Here is a 19,304-nt window from a genome sequence, read left to right as displayed (position 1 = left end):
CGCATACTGCTCGACCATCGCGTCGGCATAACACAACGCGCCATCGCCAACCTGCGCGTTAGCGCTCACCACCGATCGCTTGTTGATCCATATCGCCAGCGGTCTTCCTCGCCCACGCGGCAGCGCGTTTCCTCGCCATCGCGCTAACGCTTGCGTCCGCCGCCTCGGACTCGCTCTCATCCACCTGCCCACCCTCACGACCGCTCGCCCGCTCGCCCGTGCGCCCGCGCGACCGCTCGCCCGTGCGCCCGCGCGACCACTCGCCCACGTGCCTGCACGTCTACGCTCATGCTCTCCAATGTTCGCCCACGCGTGAACCAACGGTTTTTCCATCGCGCGGACGGATGGTGTTCCGTCGCGCGAACCTACAGTGTTTCTTCGCACAAATGTCGGCTTATTTCTTGCAGTATCCATTGCTCGTCTATGGGTTATCGCTCGCCGACCACCAGCTCTCGCCCTTCCTACCACGCTCGCCCTCCTTCTGCGCTCCTTCGCTCACCTTCGTTTGCGATACCGCGCATGGGCGCTTCCTCGTTCGCCCACGCGAAAATCTCTGAATTTCCGTCACGCGAGCTCTAGGGCGATTACGACCACGATTCCCACTGGGGTTTTCGCAGCATGACCAGCCTGGCGAGTTCTTCTGGAGCGTATTTCCAGAACACGGCCTCACCCCGTAAACGCAGAGCATGGCACTTGCAAGAATAGGAGAAACTTAAGGGAGATCTGAGCAACACTCCTCTTTCCTGAACCTGGGTTAGCCCTTCCCCGTCATTCCCTGGAAGGATTTTTAGCGGGGGGGCTTTCCGTTCGAGATTTCTCCATCGGACAAGGGGTGACTGCTTACCTCTTCCTCTGGGAGCTTACCAGGTTCTTTCCCTCCTCGGTTACGGCCCGAGGTTTGGTTCAAGGAAGCTACAGGAAGATCAAGGGTACTTTCCTCCTCTCGAGCTCAGGCACCTTGGCCTTTCGTCGTTAAGTATCTAACTTGCGGACAAGCTCGATGTTGTACCATCTGGACGCGCTGACTGAGGGCTTCCTTCGGGTGTCTCATCTGTGGAGGTCGACGACCTCAGACACCCTTCCATCCTTCCATCCTTGAGAAGAGTTTGTTTGTGCCCAAGGACAGAGACTTAGACAGCTGCTGTGTGGAGGAAATCGACTTCCGGTTTCACTCCTCCAAGGCGCTTTCTTCCAGAGTCTGCAGGGCTCCAGCGCCCTTTTCTTTCAACCACGTCGGCCTAAGTTCGGCTACGACAACTGGGACAAGGTGTCCAATTGCAGTTTCCTCCTGTCAGGAACAGATGGCACGGGAGACTCCCCCGGGGGGGCATAGTCCTAAAAGGAGTTCACGAACTCTAGGATTGCAGGTTTTTTCGCTGGGAGGATGCTTAAGCTTACTCATCCGAATGACAGCTTCCCGATGCCCATTCCCGCACAATCTCTGTGATTAGCCAAGGATATCGCGCCTGCCGTCTCTGTCAGCGAATTCAGTGTCTCTGAACCTCTATGCCATAGCGTCAGCAGAGTTGCCTGGTTGGGCAGAATGATCCATACCTTAGGCGAAGGTCTTCCTTAGGATCATCGACGGCTTCACCTCGGCCCCCTCAGTCGATCCTTTCTTGTAAGGAAGGATCTGAGAGGGGATGTCCGTAGTCGACCTCTCAGCCCTGATCAAGTTTGTCGAACAAACTTCGGACTGGTAACGAGGCGACAGGACTCCTTAAACCCTGGATCGGAAGGACGGGTACTTTCAGTTTCCTTTCCATCCATCTTCCAGGGTGCTCGTCGAATTCAGCCTAGACTGCAAGTATTCCTGCTTATGATGCAGTGTGGCTATCCCGCCGTGGCATAGCAGGTTTGTTTCCCCAGAGAACTCTCCCTGCCTTCCTCTTGGCCGCTCAGGTGCAGGCTTCCGCCTCCTCTGCTGTTTGGAGGGCTGGTCAACTCCGGTAGGCTCGGGTTCGACCTTCTTCAGCGCCGGGACAAGCTTCTGGATGCTTACCATGAGTGTGGGCTCATGGTATTTTGCTTGGAGCCTTCTCTTCCTCTGCCTCAACATCTGGAGTATCTGGCCATGATATTGAGTCAACGGCCTTACCACGTTGGAAACCCCGCTTCTCGTCCGTCCACCGAGGTTAAGCAACGTCGGTACTTGGATGGGTGACACCTGGGGACGCCAGATTCTGTTACCACATCCTCCGAGCCTTCCTTTCGGTTGACTGTGGCAAGACTGAGGAGAGTCGCAGTACCTGTTCTCAGTCAAGCAGAGCTTTCAGCCCTACCTTGGAACGTTTCCTAGTTCTCCTTTCCTCATTGACCCGTCTATAGTCCGAACGGTCGCCTCAGGATAAGTTCCATGTGGGGCGATCCAAGTTCCGGTGGCTTCAGGTAATGTTTAACCGGACTCCCTGGCCCTATGGGACCAGCGGAACTATTAGACCTGCAATGGGTGTTGACCTATGGAGCCTCTTGATGGTAGTGGATATTCTCGTCCTTTCCCCACATTCTTGATGCGGTTCTCGGACTCGTCAAAGGAAAGGGGGGGGGGGCATGTTCCGGTCCAGACCTATGGTCAAGACCTGAAGGATACCTCTCCATCATTCAGGCAGGCTTAGGGGCCTTAGTCTGACCCCTCTTCAGATCCTACAGCTCCTGCCGAGTCGCCCCGTTGCGCGTCGACTTCATTCTAACCAGCAGGGGACGCATTTTCACACCTTCACATCTTGCAGTAGAGATACCGGGATGATTGAGATTCTCTCAATACCACCATCGGCTCTCTCATTCCAGGCAGGGGAATGTTTCTCTCAGACTATCCGAGCAGAGCCTCGTAGAGAGAGTGTACCTGGGGGTCTTTGACCTTGGGTAACCAGCAAGTGCTGGTCTGGGGGACCTGATCGCGACAGCTTGGAACCTCAAGCTTCCGCTATTCTTCCCCCCCAGTCTCAGACCCCGAGACTCTGGCAAGATGCATTCCGGTGATGGTGGGACAACTTCGACGCCTGCGTCTTCCCTCCTTTTTGTCTGTGGACAATGGGTCTCAACAAGACCGGGTTGTCTGTCAACCTTTCAATGGGAGAGCTCCACTGGGACTATGCGCAGAACGGTTTCTGGACCCTCTGCTTCCCCTGACGGAACTCCCGGGAGAGCTTCTCCCACGGCGCAGACTACTCAAGCAACCACACTGCGACATCTCTCCCGAACCGGGGCGTCGCTTCGGCTTCATGCCTGGAGACACTACGCTTCCTCCTCAAGAAGAGACAACCCGCTACAGTCGCGGTACGGAGGTCGCTTCATCTGCGATAGTCATCCACAGGGGTCTCCCAGGCAAAGTGAAGAGTCTAAGGTGGTTGGTGCCGTGGGAGATATACCTCTTCCCTTGAGGCCTCTTCTCCAGCAATAACGGTCTTATTGCCTTTCGGCGGGAGGAAACTCCTTTCCGCTCTCGGCAATGAAGCCTGTCGCTCAGCCTTTCCCTGACCTTCAGGCTTAAAGGAATAACTTTTTCCTGCCCGCTGGATCTATCCTCGCTCATGCGAAGCTACGATCGTCCCTGCCCTAGTCGGAGGAAGACCTCCAACTTGGAGCATGGCTCGGACTTTTAGTCCTTTAAGAGATCTTCTCAAGACCCTTTACGACAGGCCTCGGATTGTATTCCGCCTTGGGTCTTCTGCTCACTCTGGCCACGGCCAGTGTGTAAGCAATCTTCTTAGTCTCTTACTACTCCCCCCTTTCTAAGGAAGAGGGGAAGGCAACATTCAGGCTCGCTCCTGAGTTGTTGGCTAGACTCAGAATCTGAGGGTCCCGGCCCTTCGGTCCGATTCATTCAAGATTTCGAGTCTCCATTCTGTATCTGATGTCCCAAGACCTTCTCTTTCTTGCCAGTAAAGGAATCAAGAGGTTAGCGCTGGGAACAGCTGCAGTTTGTCCTCGGTTGCAGCCGATTTGGGAGCACAAGGAGGACAGGGGGGGAGAGTCACCAGTATACCTCTTCAGCCCGGACTCAAGGACATTCATCTCGACCTGTCTCCAGACCCTCCCCCGTTGCGTCGCCCTACAGCACGATGTTGGATACATCGCAACGTCCCTCGCCTTCGAGTAATACTACTCTGTGACGCAGGTGCTACAAGCTGGAGTCTGGAAGCGTGTAATGACCTTCGCAGCCCGCTTCCTGCAGGGCGTGACCCACAGGAGTCTCGATACGTTTTCTATCGCTCTGTGGTGGCTACACAACAGCTGGTCTAACCTCAGGCTCCTTTTTGGACAGGTAGCAGAAGGTTGAGGGCATTGTTATCAGGTTTTAGTCTGCATGAACGAAAGAAGTATGTCTGGCCCTTACTTCTTTCTTCATCATCCCCTCTACGGGGAAGCAGCATCCTGGTCTCTGCATAGCTGACCTCGAACCTCTGCAGGTAAACCATGCTTCCTTGTGTTCCGAGTATTGAGTCAATACTGTCGCGTCCCCCATACCCTGACGAGGTGGTATTGGGAACGTCCTAACCCAGAGTTCCTTCTGGAACTCCAGGTCAACTGCCTAGGACGGGTCACACTTCTTCCTTCACACACAAGCTTACGTAGGCCACATGGTTCCTTGCGGAGCAAGGAACTTGTGAGGTGCAGGGACTCCTTTTCTCGAGTGCAACTCACTCGGATTCTGAGTCCCCGGGTAAAGCCAAAGCCAGTATGGCTGGGGACTTTCCACCCTTCCTAAGGGGTAAGTCACCCTTTGTAAATAGCGTGGTTTGTATTTCGGTTACGGAACAAATGACAAATTCGAAGATAATTTGTATTTTTCCTAACCATACAAACCTTAGCTATTTACACATATTTGCCCGCCAGCCCTGTCCCCCAAGACAAGTCCTACCTCTAAGTGAAAGTGAGTATTCACCTGTGTGTTAGGGGGAGGAGGGGTAGCTAGCTACCACTCCCCTACCCCCCGGCTAACTAGCGCGGGGGTAATACACCCTCGTTAAATTCTAATGGCTCGCCATTTCAGCTACGCTAAAAGGTAACCCCCCTTTGTAAATAGCTAAGGTTTGTATGGTTAGGAAAAATACAAATTATCTTCGAATTTGTCATTTTATAATGAAAATACCATTTTAAACAAATCTCCAGGCTTCTACAGTAGATTCTTCTGCTAGGAAGAGTCAATGGAGGCCTAGAGACTTGTCATTGGTTTCTCACCACACCATGAGTATGTGTTCAAAGGAAGTTCATGATGGAAATAGTGTGATTTGTGCTAATTTCCATCAAAGAAGAAGACTCCGTGCTTTCAGTGGATTTGAAGGACATGTACATCTAGTACCTGTGCTTCAGTTCATTAGAAAATACAGTTGAACCTCATAATAATGAGCTAAGGGGAAGGGATGTCTGTTTCCACTGAAAGCTTGTTATATCTGCAATATGTTTCCCATTATATCTACAATATATTTCCCAAAGAATGAAATGAAGCAAAATCATTCCACATTGTATAGGCTGTAGGTCTACTTTGTGTCAGGCATGAGGTTAACATAAAAATCAGCAGCTGAAATTAATACACTTTGGTTTTTCACCTTTAGATGGCATAATTAAGGAATATAGATTAAATAAAACTAATGAAAATCAAGTACTACTACTACTACTACTACTACTACTACTACTACTACTACTACTACTGCTGCTACTACTACTACTACTGCTGCTACTACTACTACTGCTGCTACTACTACAACTACTACCACCAAAGAAAATCATAAAATAATGTATACAAGAATACTTTATTTGTAAATAGATAAGTAGATAAATATAAATATATTATATATATCAGTGCATAAAACAACCTTTAGATTGAACGAGATAGATAACGAGATGCATTTTAATTTATATGATTAGTATTAAACGACATAAAACCATCTGTGTAGGGTTATATTATTATTATTATTCTTATTATTATTATTACTTACTAAGCTACAACCCTAGCTGGAAAAGCAGGATACTATAAGCCCAGGGGCCCCAACAGGGAAAATAGCCCAGTGAGGAAAAGAAACAAGGAAAAATAAAATATTTTAAGAACAGTAACAACATTAAAATAAATATTTCCTTTATAAACTATAAAAACTTTTAACAAAATAACAGGAAGAGAAATTAGATAGAATAGTGTGCTAGGTTTTGCTCATATAAAGATATTAAATTTTTTTATTAACTTGATATTATAAGATTCTTTGAAAAAGATTGAAAATTATTTAAAGAATACTCTTTATATAGGTGTATATCCTTGATAGTGGTAGCTTGGATCAGCTTATGATATGTACATGTTTTCAGCTGGGCTTGAATATGTAATTTCCAAACTTATTCAAAGCATCTTATAATAGATATTACACAAATACCAATAATGTATGTTATAGACTGCCACAGTTTACAACAGTTTATTTAAGGGGACCGTCCGCCATGGGGTTTTGACATAACAACTTTCAGAAATCGAAAATCATTCTATTGCTTCTATGTATGCATAAACATATCGTACATGCTCCTCAGAAGTTTCAGCCAATTATTTTTACAAATAACGAAGATATAGCGGTCTTTAAATGATGACGTCATCCTTACTGTGTCGTCTGCATGACTGAGTTTGACAAAATTGTCTTGGGTTAGAGAACTCTAACCCAAGACAGTGGAAGACCATGGTACAGAGGCTATGGCACTACCCAAGACTAGAGACAATGGTTTGATTTTGGAGTGTCCTTCTCCTAGAAGAGCTGCTTACCATAGCTAAAGAGTCTCTTCTACCCTTACCAAGAGGAAAGTAGCCACTGAACAATTACAGTGCAGTAGTTAACCCCTTGGTGAAGAAGAATTATTCGGTAATCTCAGTGTTGTCAAGTGTATGAGAACAGAGGAGAATCTGTAAAGAATAGGCAGACTATTTGGTGCATATGTAGGCAAAGGGAAAGTGAACCGTAACCAGAGAGAAGGATCCAATGAAGTAATGTCTGGTCAGTCAAAGGACCCCATAACTCTTTAGTGGTAGTATATCCTTCACATAGGAGTTGTCTATTCTCATGACTAAGTAGCTTCAAACAATCTTGCTGATCTCTGTACTGTACCTCACGTCCAAGCCTTTGAAAAGGTCTCATTCAGAGTTCTGACTCTCAAGACTCTCAGCTGCCTGAGATTTGGCGAAGAGTTTAGGCAAATTACATGATCTCTGCCTGAGAGATGAAAGAAGCTCTTTAGTTTGGTATTAGGGCACATGGCCAAACTCAAAATCTGCCAGGGCACAACCCCAGGTTTTAGCCCTTCTCCATCCCCTCTCTACGTGAAGTATCAGGTGGTAACGAGAGATGCTTTTGTGTCTTGTGAGGGCTCTGTAATGCTATCTTGAGAAGATTTAACACCTCAGACCCTAGTGTCAGTGACTCTTCCTTAGCACTGGCATATTCTAGAAAGAGTTGTCTAGAACATGATCTCTTTGGACTTCATGAGTCAATCCGTAATGCATATGCTTCTACTGCTTAGAGGGTTGAGGTACCAGCTAGGGCTAGAACTCACAAAGTCAGGGACTTCCCACCTATGCATTCAAGAGTAATCTTGCACTTGGTCAGGTTTTAAAGTTTGGATTTGTGTGCTCCAGATTACCCTCACAGTAGTTTACCCATGAGCCTCTTGCTGTCTCTGCACTTAGGCTTGTGTTGGCTGCTCAAGTAGTTCTGTAGCAAGTCCAGATTTCTTACAGGACAGTAAGAATCTTGTCTATGGTAAAAAATAGATGTAAGTCTGTAATGGAGGCAGAATGACTGACTCTTCACCTCCATTCTTTCTGCCCCTCTTAGGGACAAGGCAATCGAAGCGTATTTACTAGATCTCACTTGATGCTGATAAACAACACTTCTGAACTTCATTTTTTAGAACCTAGATAAATTCTCCCCCAGAGGGTGGAGTGGATGGTGGAATATGTACCCTCCCAATGATGATCATATGCCACATATATTATTCCAAACTGCTATCCCCTTCGAGGGAAGGGATCCCTCCTTTGACCACATTCCAATCTTCTTGGACTGGCCTGGCCCTATCTGCCGATTCATCCTAATGAAAAAAAGTTAGGAGGTTACAGTGAGCCCTCGTTTATCGCGGTAGATAGGTTCCAGACCCGACCGCGATAGGTGAAAATCCGCGAAGTAGTGACACCATATTTACGTATTTATTTAACATGTATATTCAGACTTTTAAAACCTTCCCTTGTACGTAGTACTGTTAACAAACTACCCTTTAATGTACAGAACACTCAATGCATGTACTACAGTACCCTAAACTAAAACAGGCACAAATATTAAAGGCGATTTTATATCATGCGTTTCCTAAACATGCCAAAAAGCACGATAAAAAATGGCAACCAATGTTTTGTTTACGTTTATCTCTGATCATAATGAAGAAACAAACGCATTTACTGTACACATCTGTGTATAGGTTAGTTTTTGCATCGATTATATTGATTATTCAGTACAGTATGTTGATTTTGTTATTTACCAATGTTTTACTTAATTTTTCTTAGGACTTCCAAATGAAATGTTTTTCTTTATGACGCCGCCTGAAACGACGGCGTCATAAAGTACGTTCAATAAACAACCACGCTCAGTAAACAAACGAAGGCATTTAACGCGCATGATGAAAGTGATAAATAATGATATTACAGTAAAAGCTTTTAGAAAATGTGTTACAGTATTACAAATATTTACCGTATCTATATAAAATCATACAGTACACACGTAGCAAAGCAGGAAAACAATTTACGAGAGAGAGAGAGAGAGAGAGAGAGAGAGAGAGAGAGAGAGAGAGAGAGAGAGAGAGAGAGAGAGAGAGAGAGAGAGAGAGAGAGAGAGAGAGAGAGAGAGAGAGTGTGTGTGTGTGTGTGTGTGTGTTGTTTTACGTACGTACAGTAAATGTAAATTTTAAACAAAAAAATATGATAGGTTATAACATGTATATTAAGACTTTTAAAACCTTCCCTTTAACTTAATGCATACTAAACTAAAACAGGCACAAATATTAAAATGTTAGAATATTAAAGTAAAAAATAAAGATTGTTACTGTACTCACCACGAAAGAAGTTGAAGAAAAACTTGAATGATGATGGCGATGAATTTGCTGCACAGTAGAAATGATGATGATGAAGCTGATGATGTCTTCTACTGTGCAGCCAATGATAGTATTTTACGTCTCTTCAGATGGAGGTGTCTTTTCCTGGGACACCTCTTCAACTTCTTCCTGGGACACCTCTTCAACTTCTTCCTGGGACACTTCTTCAATTTCTTCCGAAGGCGTAGTAGCAGGAAGAACTGGCTCTTTTTTGCGAGGCTGGAAGAACATTGTGATCGGAAGTTGCTGCTGCTGCTTCTTTTTTCGCTCGAAGAGCATCCTGTAGGGAGTCATGTCGTCATCGATCTTGTTGCAGAATTGCATAGACCGAACCATATCCTCGTCCCACTCTTGCGACATTTCTTTCAACTCCTTCGTATGGTTGCAGAACTTGGCAAGCCGTTCTAATGTTAAGCCCGTTTCTTTGACATTTTCTTGGGTCTCTTCCTGCGTTTCACTCTCTTCTTCACTGGCCGATTTCGTCAGGTCTTCTAGGTCTGCGTCAGTTAGCGGCTGGGAATGGCCGTCCAACAACTCGTCGACGTCTTCAGTCGTCATGTCGCCAAACCCGTCACCTCCAATTATCGCAGCCAACTGCACAGATTTGCGTATTGCAGAGTGTTGAATTTCAGACGGTGTAATTCCCTCGTCGTCGTAAACAATCTGGGGCCACAACTTCTTCCAGCTCGCATTAATGGTTGCAGGTTTCATTTCTTGCAGTGCCTTCTGAATTTTCTGCAGGCACGTGGGTATTGTGTACTTCCGCCAGTACGCCTTCAAATTGAAATTTTCATCTTCATCTTCTTGGGCAACATCCACACACGCAACGAGGTCCGCCAAGGTATTCTTCGTGTAGAGGGCCTTGAACGCCCTGATAACCCCCTGGTCCATCGGTTGAATTAATGACGTGGTGTTGGGTGGCAGGAACTCAACCTGAATGCCCTCATGCGACAGGTCAGTTGCGTGTCCACCAGCGTTATCCATAAGGAGAAGGATCTTGAATGGCAAGCCCTTCTCTACGAGATATTTGCTGACTTGCGGGATAAAACACTGGTGGAACCAGTTGGAGGTCAGCATCTTCGTAATCCATGCTTTTTGATTATGCATCCAGTACACGGGAAGGAGATTCTTATTTTTATTTTTCAAAGTGCGAGGATTTTTCGACTTGTAAATAAGCCCCGGCTTTAGCAAAAATCCAGCAGCATTGCCACACATCACGAGGGTTACGCGATCTTTGAACGCTTTAAAGCCAGAGGCTTTGGCTTCTTCTTTGAACAGGAAAGTTCGCGACGGCATTCTTTTCCAAAACAAGCCGGTCTCATCCATATTAAACACTTGCTCCGGCTTGTATCCACCTTCAGCGATAATGTTCTTGAACGTCTCGTTCGCGTAAGTTTCAACAGCGGCAGTGTCAGCGGAAGCAGCCTCGCCATGCAGGGAAACGCTTTTCAGGCCGAAGCGTTTCTGAAACTTCGCGAACCATCCTTTGCTGGCGGAAAAACGTTTTTTCTGAGGCTGGGAATCAGTGGATGTCCCTGGTTGAGGTTCATCTACATCATCTTCTTCAGCTTGGTTGCCATCGTCGTCTTGAGGTTCCTTTGCCGCAAAATTCTCATACAAGCTCAAAGCCTTGGTTCGGATGGTGTTCGTATCCAAGGCTATGTTCTTCTTCCGGTAGTCGGCAATCCACACTGCTAAAGCACCTTCCATGCGTACAATCGTTTTATTACACGTGGTAACGACTCGCTTCGCTGATCTGCTAAAGGTGATGGTAGCCGTCTTTCTAATGTTCGCCTCGTCCTTCTTGATGTAGCGAACGGTGGATTCGTTCACTCCAAAATGGCGGGCTGCGGCCGCGTAACTTCTGCCTTCTTTTAACATATCGAGAAGCGTCACCTTCTCAGCAATCGTCATCATCTTTCGGTGGCGTTTAGGCTCACTATCAGCCTTAGTAGAAGCAGAACGCTTGGGAGCCATTGTACAGTAGGGTTTAACAGAAAGTTCAACAAAAAGTTCAACTTAAAACAGTCACGCACAGCACAGATTAAAGTTCACAATAACGTAGCAGCATCTACCCGGCGAGAGAGCGGCGAACGAAGTGGCCGCGAAAAGATGCTGGAGGTTGGAGAAGCAGTCAAAACACCAATCACAGGCTAGATTACAAAACTTGGGTTCTGATTCGTCATCTATCAGCGCTTGAACCAATCACAATCCGTCTTATATGCTACGTAGTAGTTACCAATTCAAAGTATAAGGTACCCTACATATACAGTACAGCTTTCTGTACGCTATTTTACGCTTGTTTTGTTGTAGGATATCTCTCTCTCTCTCTCTCTCCTCTCTCTCTCTCTCTCTCTCTCTCTCTCTCTCTCTCTCTCTCTCTCTCTCTCTCTCTCTCATCACTGTTTTTGTTTCTTGTCCTATTGTGTGTTTTATTGGATATCTCTCTCTCTCTCTCTCTCTCTCTCTCTCTCTCTCTCTCTCTCTCTCTCTCTCTCTCTCTCATCACTGTTTTTGTTTCATTTCTCATTCTATGTGTGTCAATCTCTCTCTCTCTCTCTCTCTCCCTCTCTCTCTCTCTCTCTCTCTCTCTCTCTCTCTCTCTCTCTCTCTCTCTCTCTCTCTCTCTCTCTCTCTCTCGTACGCTTATTCGAGATGTGATTTTTGCAACAAAGAATATTATTGGATGCAGTACTACGTACGTATACATACAAAAGATTCATGGAAAAGATGCACATCCATTACATTTGTAGTACAGTAGTAGCCATCAGCAGCCTTACACCATTCTAATACGGTATGACTGCATCTGATTTGCGTTTCATGTTCGATTTAATTTTACTACGTACTGTATACTGAATTATCGTATGATCACATTCTCTTTTCGTGTTTTATTTCTTTTTGTACTGAATTATATGTCATATGTAATGCAATGAACAATCAGTAAGAGCAGATATTACTAATTACAGTATTAATGGAATTACAGATAACGAAATATCGTATTTGGGGTCTTCATATATCGTGGTATTTTCGAAATTTCCGGAAAATCCGCGATATGTTTATATATATGGGTTATGAAAAAAATCCGCGAAGTGGTGAATCCGCGATGGTCGAACTGCGAAGTAGCGAGGGCTCACTGTAATGGAGTCATCTTCGTCACTTCCATTTGGGACTAGGTAGATTAATGTTTCCAGGGAAGGAAAAAACCTACTATTTTGGCTATAGTAGACGTTCAACCCACTAAGCAGTAATTTTCCCTACCCAAAGGATGATGGTTTGTATTTTGCATAAGAACCAATCACAAATTTTGAAAGTAATTTGTTTTTGTCTTAGCTATACTAACCTAAGCCCTTAAGGTTAAATATTTCTCCTCAACCACCCCCTTCATTCCTGATCTTAAAGGTCATAAGTGAATAGATTTTAACTGTTGGGGTGAGTTATTACCCTCGCCTGTCGCATAACTAATCGTTAAAAGGATTCAACGATCGTCCAGCTCATGCTGAAAATATATTCCCTACCAAGTGGAGTAAGGTTTGTATAGCTAGGAAAAATACAAATTACTTGTAAAACATTGTAATTTTACGAATAGAACTTACCTTGCAGTTATATATATATATATATATATATATATATATATATATATATATATATATATATATATATATATATATATATATATATATATACGTATATATAGCTATAGTCTCGGTCGTCCGGCAGAATTTTTCAAAATTCGCGGCAACCGCCGAGTGGTGGTTGTGCGGTTAGGTGGTTAACAACCCTTACAGGGTGGTACTTGGAATTATTCCCGTTTTCTGTTCCTCAGTTCATCCCTGCCGGTTGGACTGACAACATCGTTGGTCCGCCATTGGAGTTTTTCTCTCGCTTACCGTGTCGCTGTATTGGATATTTTTTGGTGACGTATACTGGGATTGGCAATTGCTTTTGTGATTTATTCTTTTGGCTGTTTTTTTATTACGATGTCTGATAAACTTCATTTTCGAGTTTGTGTGAATGAAAAAAGCAAAGTGAGGTTACCGAAAGTTTCGGTTGACCCTCACACTGTTTGTTTGGGGTGCAGGGGGTTTTGAGTGTGCCCTTGATAAAAGGTACAAGGAATGTGAGGTTTTAAGCTAAAAGGAATGGTTGGATATGAAACGCTATGTGCGTAAGTTAGAATTAGATAGTCAAGAAGGCTTCTAAATCTAAATCTAAGTCTGCTAGTGAGGTTAGCTTAGATATTTCTTTTGACCCCTTAATTACTAATTCTTCTGTAGAAATTGAACGTTCTCCTGAGGAAGTAGCCCCTGGTCCTTCTATAGGAACGGTAACTATGGATGACCCTCAGTACGCCAGGATGGTGGCTGAGATGAAGGCTCTGAAGGACCAGCTTGCAGCCTTGAAAGGTAAGAGTGCAAGTGGAATTAGTGCTTGTGAAAGTGCAGTGGAGGTGGCGACTGATCGATCCTGTCATGCCCCTAGGTCTAGACCTCTACCAAGCTCCCAGGACCAAGGGAGAAGGTACGTTGACGTCCGCAAGGGGGTGAGAAGTACATATCCTCGGTCAGCTGTCGCCTCAAGCAGTCCTGTTGCTATTTCCCAGGCTGCTCATGATCACTACGGAAAAGGCGTGTCGGAAGTGATAGTGTCTTCTTTGAGCACCTCTCCTAGACGCAAGTGGCAGTATGAGGCTTCGAGGCCGACCAAGAGAAGGTGGATACAGCAAGCTGACCGGACCTGTTCTCGTTCTCCCCTATCAAGTAACCCGGAACCTTTTCCTTCCGACGAGGACTGGGACGCCGCTCCAGCATAAAGGTCTAAACCTAGAGATGGAAGGAAGGATGGATCTCCTCTTCTTTCAGGTGACAGGGGACCGTCAAGAGAACCTTCTCCTGCTACCAGCGTGACTCGGCAGCCTTCGCCTTCGGAATCGCGAGACCCAGCAGCGGTCGCGAAGTTTTTCATGACCGTTATGCAAGAACAACTGGTGTCACTTGTTCAGGCTTTTAGCCGCCCTCCCCCCCAGTCGGGCAGGCGTAAGGACGACAAATTACCTGTGAAGAAATCGGCCAGTAAGAGGAAACGGAGTTCCTCTCCCTTTCAAGACGACAGACAGTGTCATTCCTCTCTCAGGGAACCGTGCCGCGATTCGTCAAGCGCTCAACGCTGCGTTTCTCCTTCCTCTAGACAACGCCAGGACGCTTACAATTCTCGTCGTCAGGATGCTCCCGCCTACTGCTCGTGACGTCAGGACGCATCCAGCCTGCCTCTCCTGGACGCTTCCAACTCGCTGCGTCAGGACGCATTCTGCGCTCGTCGCAAGGACGTTTCCAGCTCTCAGCGTCAGGACGCATCCTCCTCTTGACACAAGGACACTTCTAGTGCTCGGTGTCAGGACACATCCAGTCCTCACCGACAGGACGCATCCGACGATCTGCTTTTCTACTCGGATGCAGGTGAACAGTTGGAAGAAAGTGATCCTTATGCAAGCCGGATTGGTAGTGATCGGGATGTTTAAGAAACCTCTGACTTAGTTCCTTCAGCCCAAAGAGAGATATAGTTGGAACGAGTGCAAGAATTGGAGGATATTTCGGAGGATGAGGATAAACCTGCTAATGCGGTTGCTGATTATAAGGTTCTCTCTCCTGTCGCGCTCCGCAAGGAAGTCTTTACCGGTGATTCGGTCATCGTTGAAGAAGGAGAGGAAACTTCAGAAGGCCTTTCTGGGTAGAGCTCCTACGAGAACGGAGTTCAGAGGAAGAAGGCAGGAGACGAGCAGTAGAGCGAACAGAGGTTCGTTCAGGGCCCGCGCCAGGAAATGAAGCACAAGTCCTCCAGACAGCGGTAGGAGCAAGGCTGTCACATTTTTGGCATGCCTGGAAGGAAAGAGGGGCGGACGCCTGGTCCCTCTCGGTCATCAGAGAGGGGTATAAGATCCCCTTCTTGAAGAAGCCTCCGCTTTCAACAACACCTCTAGCCTTAGTGTGGCGCAGTACTCGAACGCCGTGAAACAAGGGGCGCTACTGGAACTGGTGAACCAGATGCTGGAGAAGGGAGCGATAGAACCGGTCCTGGAACTAGCTTCCCCAGGGTTCTACAATCGCCCTTTTCTGGTGCCCAAGAGCTCGGGTGGATGGAGACCTGTTCTAGATATCAGCGCTCTGAACATCTTTGTGGAAAAGACAAAGTTTACCATGGAGACGACACCATCCAGGGGACTGGATGGTGTCTCTGGACTTACAGGATGCTTATTTTCATATCCCCATCCATCCGACTTCAAGGAAGTTCCTAAGATTCATGGTCCAGGGCAAGTGCTTCCAATTCAAGGCCCTCTGTTTCGGTCTCAACACTGCTCCTCAAGTTTTCACCAGAGTAAAGGCAAACGTGGCAGGATGGCTTCATCAAGAGGGGATAAGAGTATCCCTATACCTGGACGACTGGCTGATAAGATCCCGCTGATAAGATCCCGGTTGAAGGAAAAGTGTCTGGAGGACCTACGCAAGACTTTTATGATAGCCCAGGAGCTGGGTCTCATCATCAACAAGGAGAAGTCCCAGACTGAACCGGGTCAGACGATTCTTTATTTGGGGATAGTTCTGGACTCAGTTCGTTTTCAGGCTTCTCCCTCCCAAGAAAGGCAGACCAGGTGCAGGAATTCCTGGGGAGACAGAAGTGCTCGGCGAGGGATTGGATGAGTTTGCTGGGCACCCTCTCCTCGCTCGAACAGTTAGTCGCTCTGGGAAGACTGCCTCTCAGACCTCTGCAACACTTCCTTTCAAGAGTGTGGGACAGGAAGAATCAGGAGGACTCCTTTTCCTTCCCCATTCCAGCAGAAATCAAGAGCCATCTGAGTTGGTGGCTGGATCCGTCAATTTTAGGGGAAGGAATCTCCCTGTTCAGGAAGAGCCCAGACCTAGTGCAATTCGCAGATGCTTCAGAGTCAGGATGGGGAGCAACACTGGGAAGCAAGGAGGTCTCAGGCTCTTGGGGAGCGAAACAGAGCGAATGGCACATCAACAGGAAAGAGTTGATGGCCATTCTGTTAGGACTGAAGGCCTTCAAAGACTCCGTTTCGGGGAGGATAGTGGAGGTCAATTCAGACAACACCACGGCCTTGGCTTACATCAGGAAGCAAGGGGGAACTCAATCTCTGTCCCTGTACGAAACTGCAAGAGAGCTCCTTCTGTGGGCGGAGGAGAACGGCGTAGAGCTTATAACGAGTTTCGTGCAGGGACAGAAGAATGTAAGAGCAGACATGCTTAGCAGGAAAGGACAGGTTCTGCCCACAGAATGGACCCTCAACCATCAGGTTTTCTAGAGGCTGTGGAAGTTATGGGGGAGGCCTTCAATAGACCTCTTCGCCTCCAACCAGAACAAGAGGATCCCCAACTACTGCTCCCTAGTCCTGGACGAGGAAGCAATAGCAGTAGACGCCGTCTTGATGGACTGGACAGGGATAGACACCTATGCGTTCCCTCCGTTCAAGATTATCAACCTAGTCGTCAAGAAATTCGCTCTCCTCGAGGCAGGAAGGATGATCTTGATAGCTCCTTTCTGGCCAGCAAGAGAATGGTTCACAGAGGTGGTGGAGATGTTAGTGGACTTTCTGAGAAGCCTTCCTCCAAGTCCTCCAAAGCTTCTCAAACAGCCCTACTTCGAGAGGTATCATCAAAACCCCCTCGCTCTACAACTGACTGCCTTCAGACTATCGAGAAGCTTGTCAGAGCGAGAAGCTTTTATACACAAGCTGCAAGAGCAATCGCCAGAGCGAGGAGGGTCTCTTCACAGAGAGTCTACCAATCGAAGTGGGAGACCTTTAGATCGTGGTGTAAGCAGCACAAAGTGTCTTCAACCACGACCTCTGTGAGCCAGATAGCTGATTTTCTGTTGTTCCTCAGGCAAGACTCTAATCTATCCGTATCCACCCTTAAAGGGTACAGGAGTATGCTTTCGGCTGTCTTTAGGCACAGAGGCATAGACTTAACGCAGGATAGAAACTTGAAAGATCTCTTAAAGTCGTTTGAACCAACTAAGCAAACTCAATTGAGACCCCCGGCTTGGAATTTGGATGTGGTTTTGAAGTTCTTAAGCGACTCTTAGAGATGTGACTAAGAAAACCCTCTTCCTGATGGCTCTGGCACAGCAAAAAGGGTCAGCGAGATTCACGCTATGGAGAAGCAGGTGGGCTTCAACCAGGATGGAGCAGTATGTACTTTTAAGGATAGATTTCCTCGCTAAGAATGAGAACCCATCCAAACCCTGGCCGGGGACCTTTGAGGTTCCTAACCTCACAAATGTGGTGGGTCAAGAGGAGGAGAGGCTCCTCTGCCCAGTTAGAGCTCTCAGGGCATATTTATCTCGAACAAAGAATGTAAGAGGTGCATCCAATTCTTTATGGTGTTCAGTGAAGGATCCACAATAGCCCCTCTCGAAGAATGCATTATCATTCTTCTTGAGGGAGACAATAAGAGAAGCTCACCTCCTTTGTGAAGAGGAGAGCTTCGGTCTATTAAAAGTAAGGGCTCACGAGGTGAGAGCCATTGCTACTTCACTGGCATATCCAAAGAATATGTCAGTTAAACAGATAATGGACGCTACGTTTTGGAGAAGCAACTCCGTGTTCGCTTCGCATTACCTCAGGGAGGTAAGAGTAGATTATGAAAAGTGTTAAACTTTAGGCCCATACGTAGCTACTGCTTCTGTATTGGGTAAAGGAGTTACTACCTCCCCTCAACCTTAATTTTGGTATGGTATGCCTGTGATTGGGTTTTGGTTTTTATGGTTGTCTGAGGACTCTGGTTTGCGGTACAGTGCCCGCAGTCTAACTAGATAGTAAATATCTATTCTGCAAGGTTAGGTGGTTAGATTGAGTAAGGTTGCATATTATAAAAGGGGGATAGGTAGTGCAGAAGTCTAGTCACGTTGTTTGTCTCGCCCCGTTTGACAGACTAGATTGAGTTGTTTCAGTATGACAGGTCTCCAACTGGCTGGCACTCCTAAGGGAAAGCGACTCAAGAGGCAGGAACCTTTGAAGTCGGCTACCTTAGCAGGTAAGGAATCAAGGTATTTTTTCCTACGACTTATTGTTGTTTCCCAACGATGTTGGCTGTCTTTCACCCACCTCCAAATATGTGAATCAGCTATACAGTATATATATAAAACTGCCAGGTAAGTTCTATTCGTAAAAATTAAGTTTTTATGATAAAACAAAGTTTTATGAATACTTACCTGGCAGTTATATATATATTTTAAGTCCCACCCACCTCCCCTCAGGAGACAGGTCTGGCAAAGATGAACTGAGGAACAGAAAATGGGAATGATTCAAAGTACCACCCTGTAAGGGTTGTTAACCACCTAACCACACAACCACCACTCGGCGGTTGCCGCGAGTTTTGAAAAATTCTGCCGGACGACAGAGACTATAGCTATATATATATATATATATAACTGCTAGGTAAGTATTCATAAAACTTTGTTTTATCATAAAAACTTCCTTTTTTTTTTTTCTTACAACAGGTGTTCAGAGCCAAAACACACGAAGGTGAAGATGTTGCTGTGAAAGTTCAATACATAGACCTTCAAGATCGATTTTGGGGAGACATTACAACGATAGAACTTCTTTTGGAAATGGTACAGCTAATGCATCCCAAATTTGCTTTAAAATGGGTTTTAAAGGTATGTCTGAGCCTAACACTTGTTATGATACAAATATTTTGAATAGGAAAATATATGAGAAAGAGCATGAAAGTTTTGATACTCTTTATCTTTTTTTTTTTTTTTTTTGATAGGTATATTTTCATGTCGGTTGAACTTAGAATGAAATAAGCGTGAATCATTTATGAAGATAAAGTACAGGGGTGTGTTCTAGAAATTAGGAAAAAGTAACAGTAAATCTTCAAGTAATGTTTTGTTGAAATTTGAATTCAAGTAGAGCTATAGTTAGATATAAATATTAGTCTGCAAGTTTTTATGCTTTTTTGTTCAAATAATTTGTGACTTGGTGCATTTTCAAGGTTTCATTAATATTGATTCATTCAAGATTATCCATATTTTCTGTAAAATATCTTAATGTGACTTTTTCATGTTTTGCCTTTTATAAATTTCTTAAAAAGCCTTTGGTGTGTTTCAGTGTTAGTTGAAGCAAATTTTGAACAGTAATAAATCCACTTCTGTTGAAATTTGACCTGTACTGAAGTTACAGA

The 19,304-nt window shown here is 45.7% G+C and overlaps 1 protein-coding gene across 1 annotated transcript in view; it reads left to right on the top strand.

The window, feature by feature from the left end:
- The window catches only part of Adck5 (aarF domain containing kinase 5), a 231,500-nt gene that overhangs the window by 37,963 nt on the left and 174,233 nt on the right, over positions 1–19,304 (top strand). Inside the window, exon 5 of the mRNA XM_068368059.1 lies at positions 18,619–18,777. Within this exon, the coding sequence (XP_068224160.1) occupies positions 18,619–18,777 (159 nt within the window). The remainder of the gene's footprint in view (positions 1–18,618; positions 18,778–19,304) is intronic.

Source organism: Palaemon carinicauda, chromosome 3 (assembly GCF_036898095.1).
Source record: "Palaemon carinicauda isolate YSFRI2023 chromosome 3, ASM3689809v2, whole genome shotgun sequence".
Classification (NCBI taxonomy): domain Eukaryota; kingdom Metazoa; phylum Arthropoda; class Malacostraca; order Decapoda; family Palaemonidae; genus Palaemon; species Palaemon carinicauda.
Note: the sequence above shows the minus strand (reverse complement) of the source record. Positions and strands in the feature narration are given on the sequence as shown.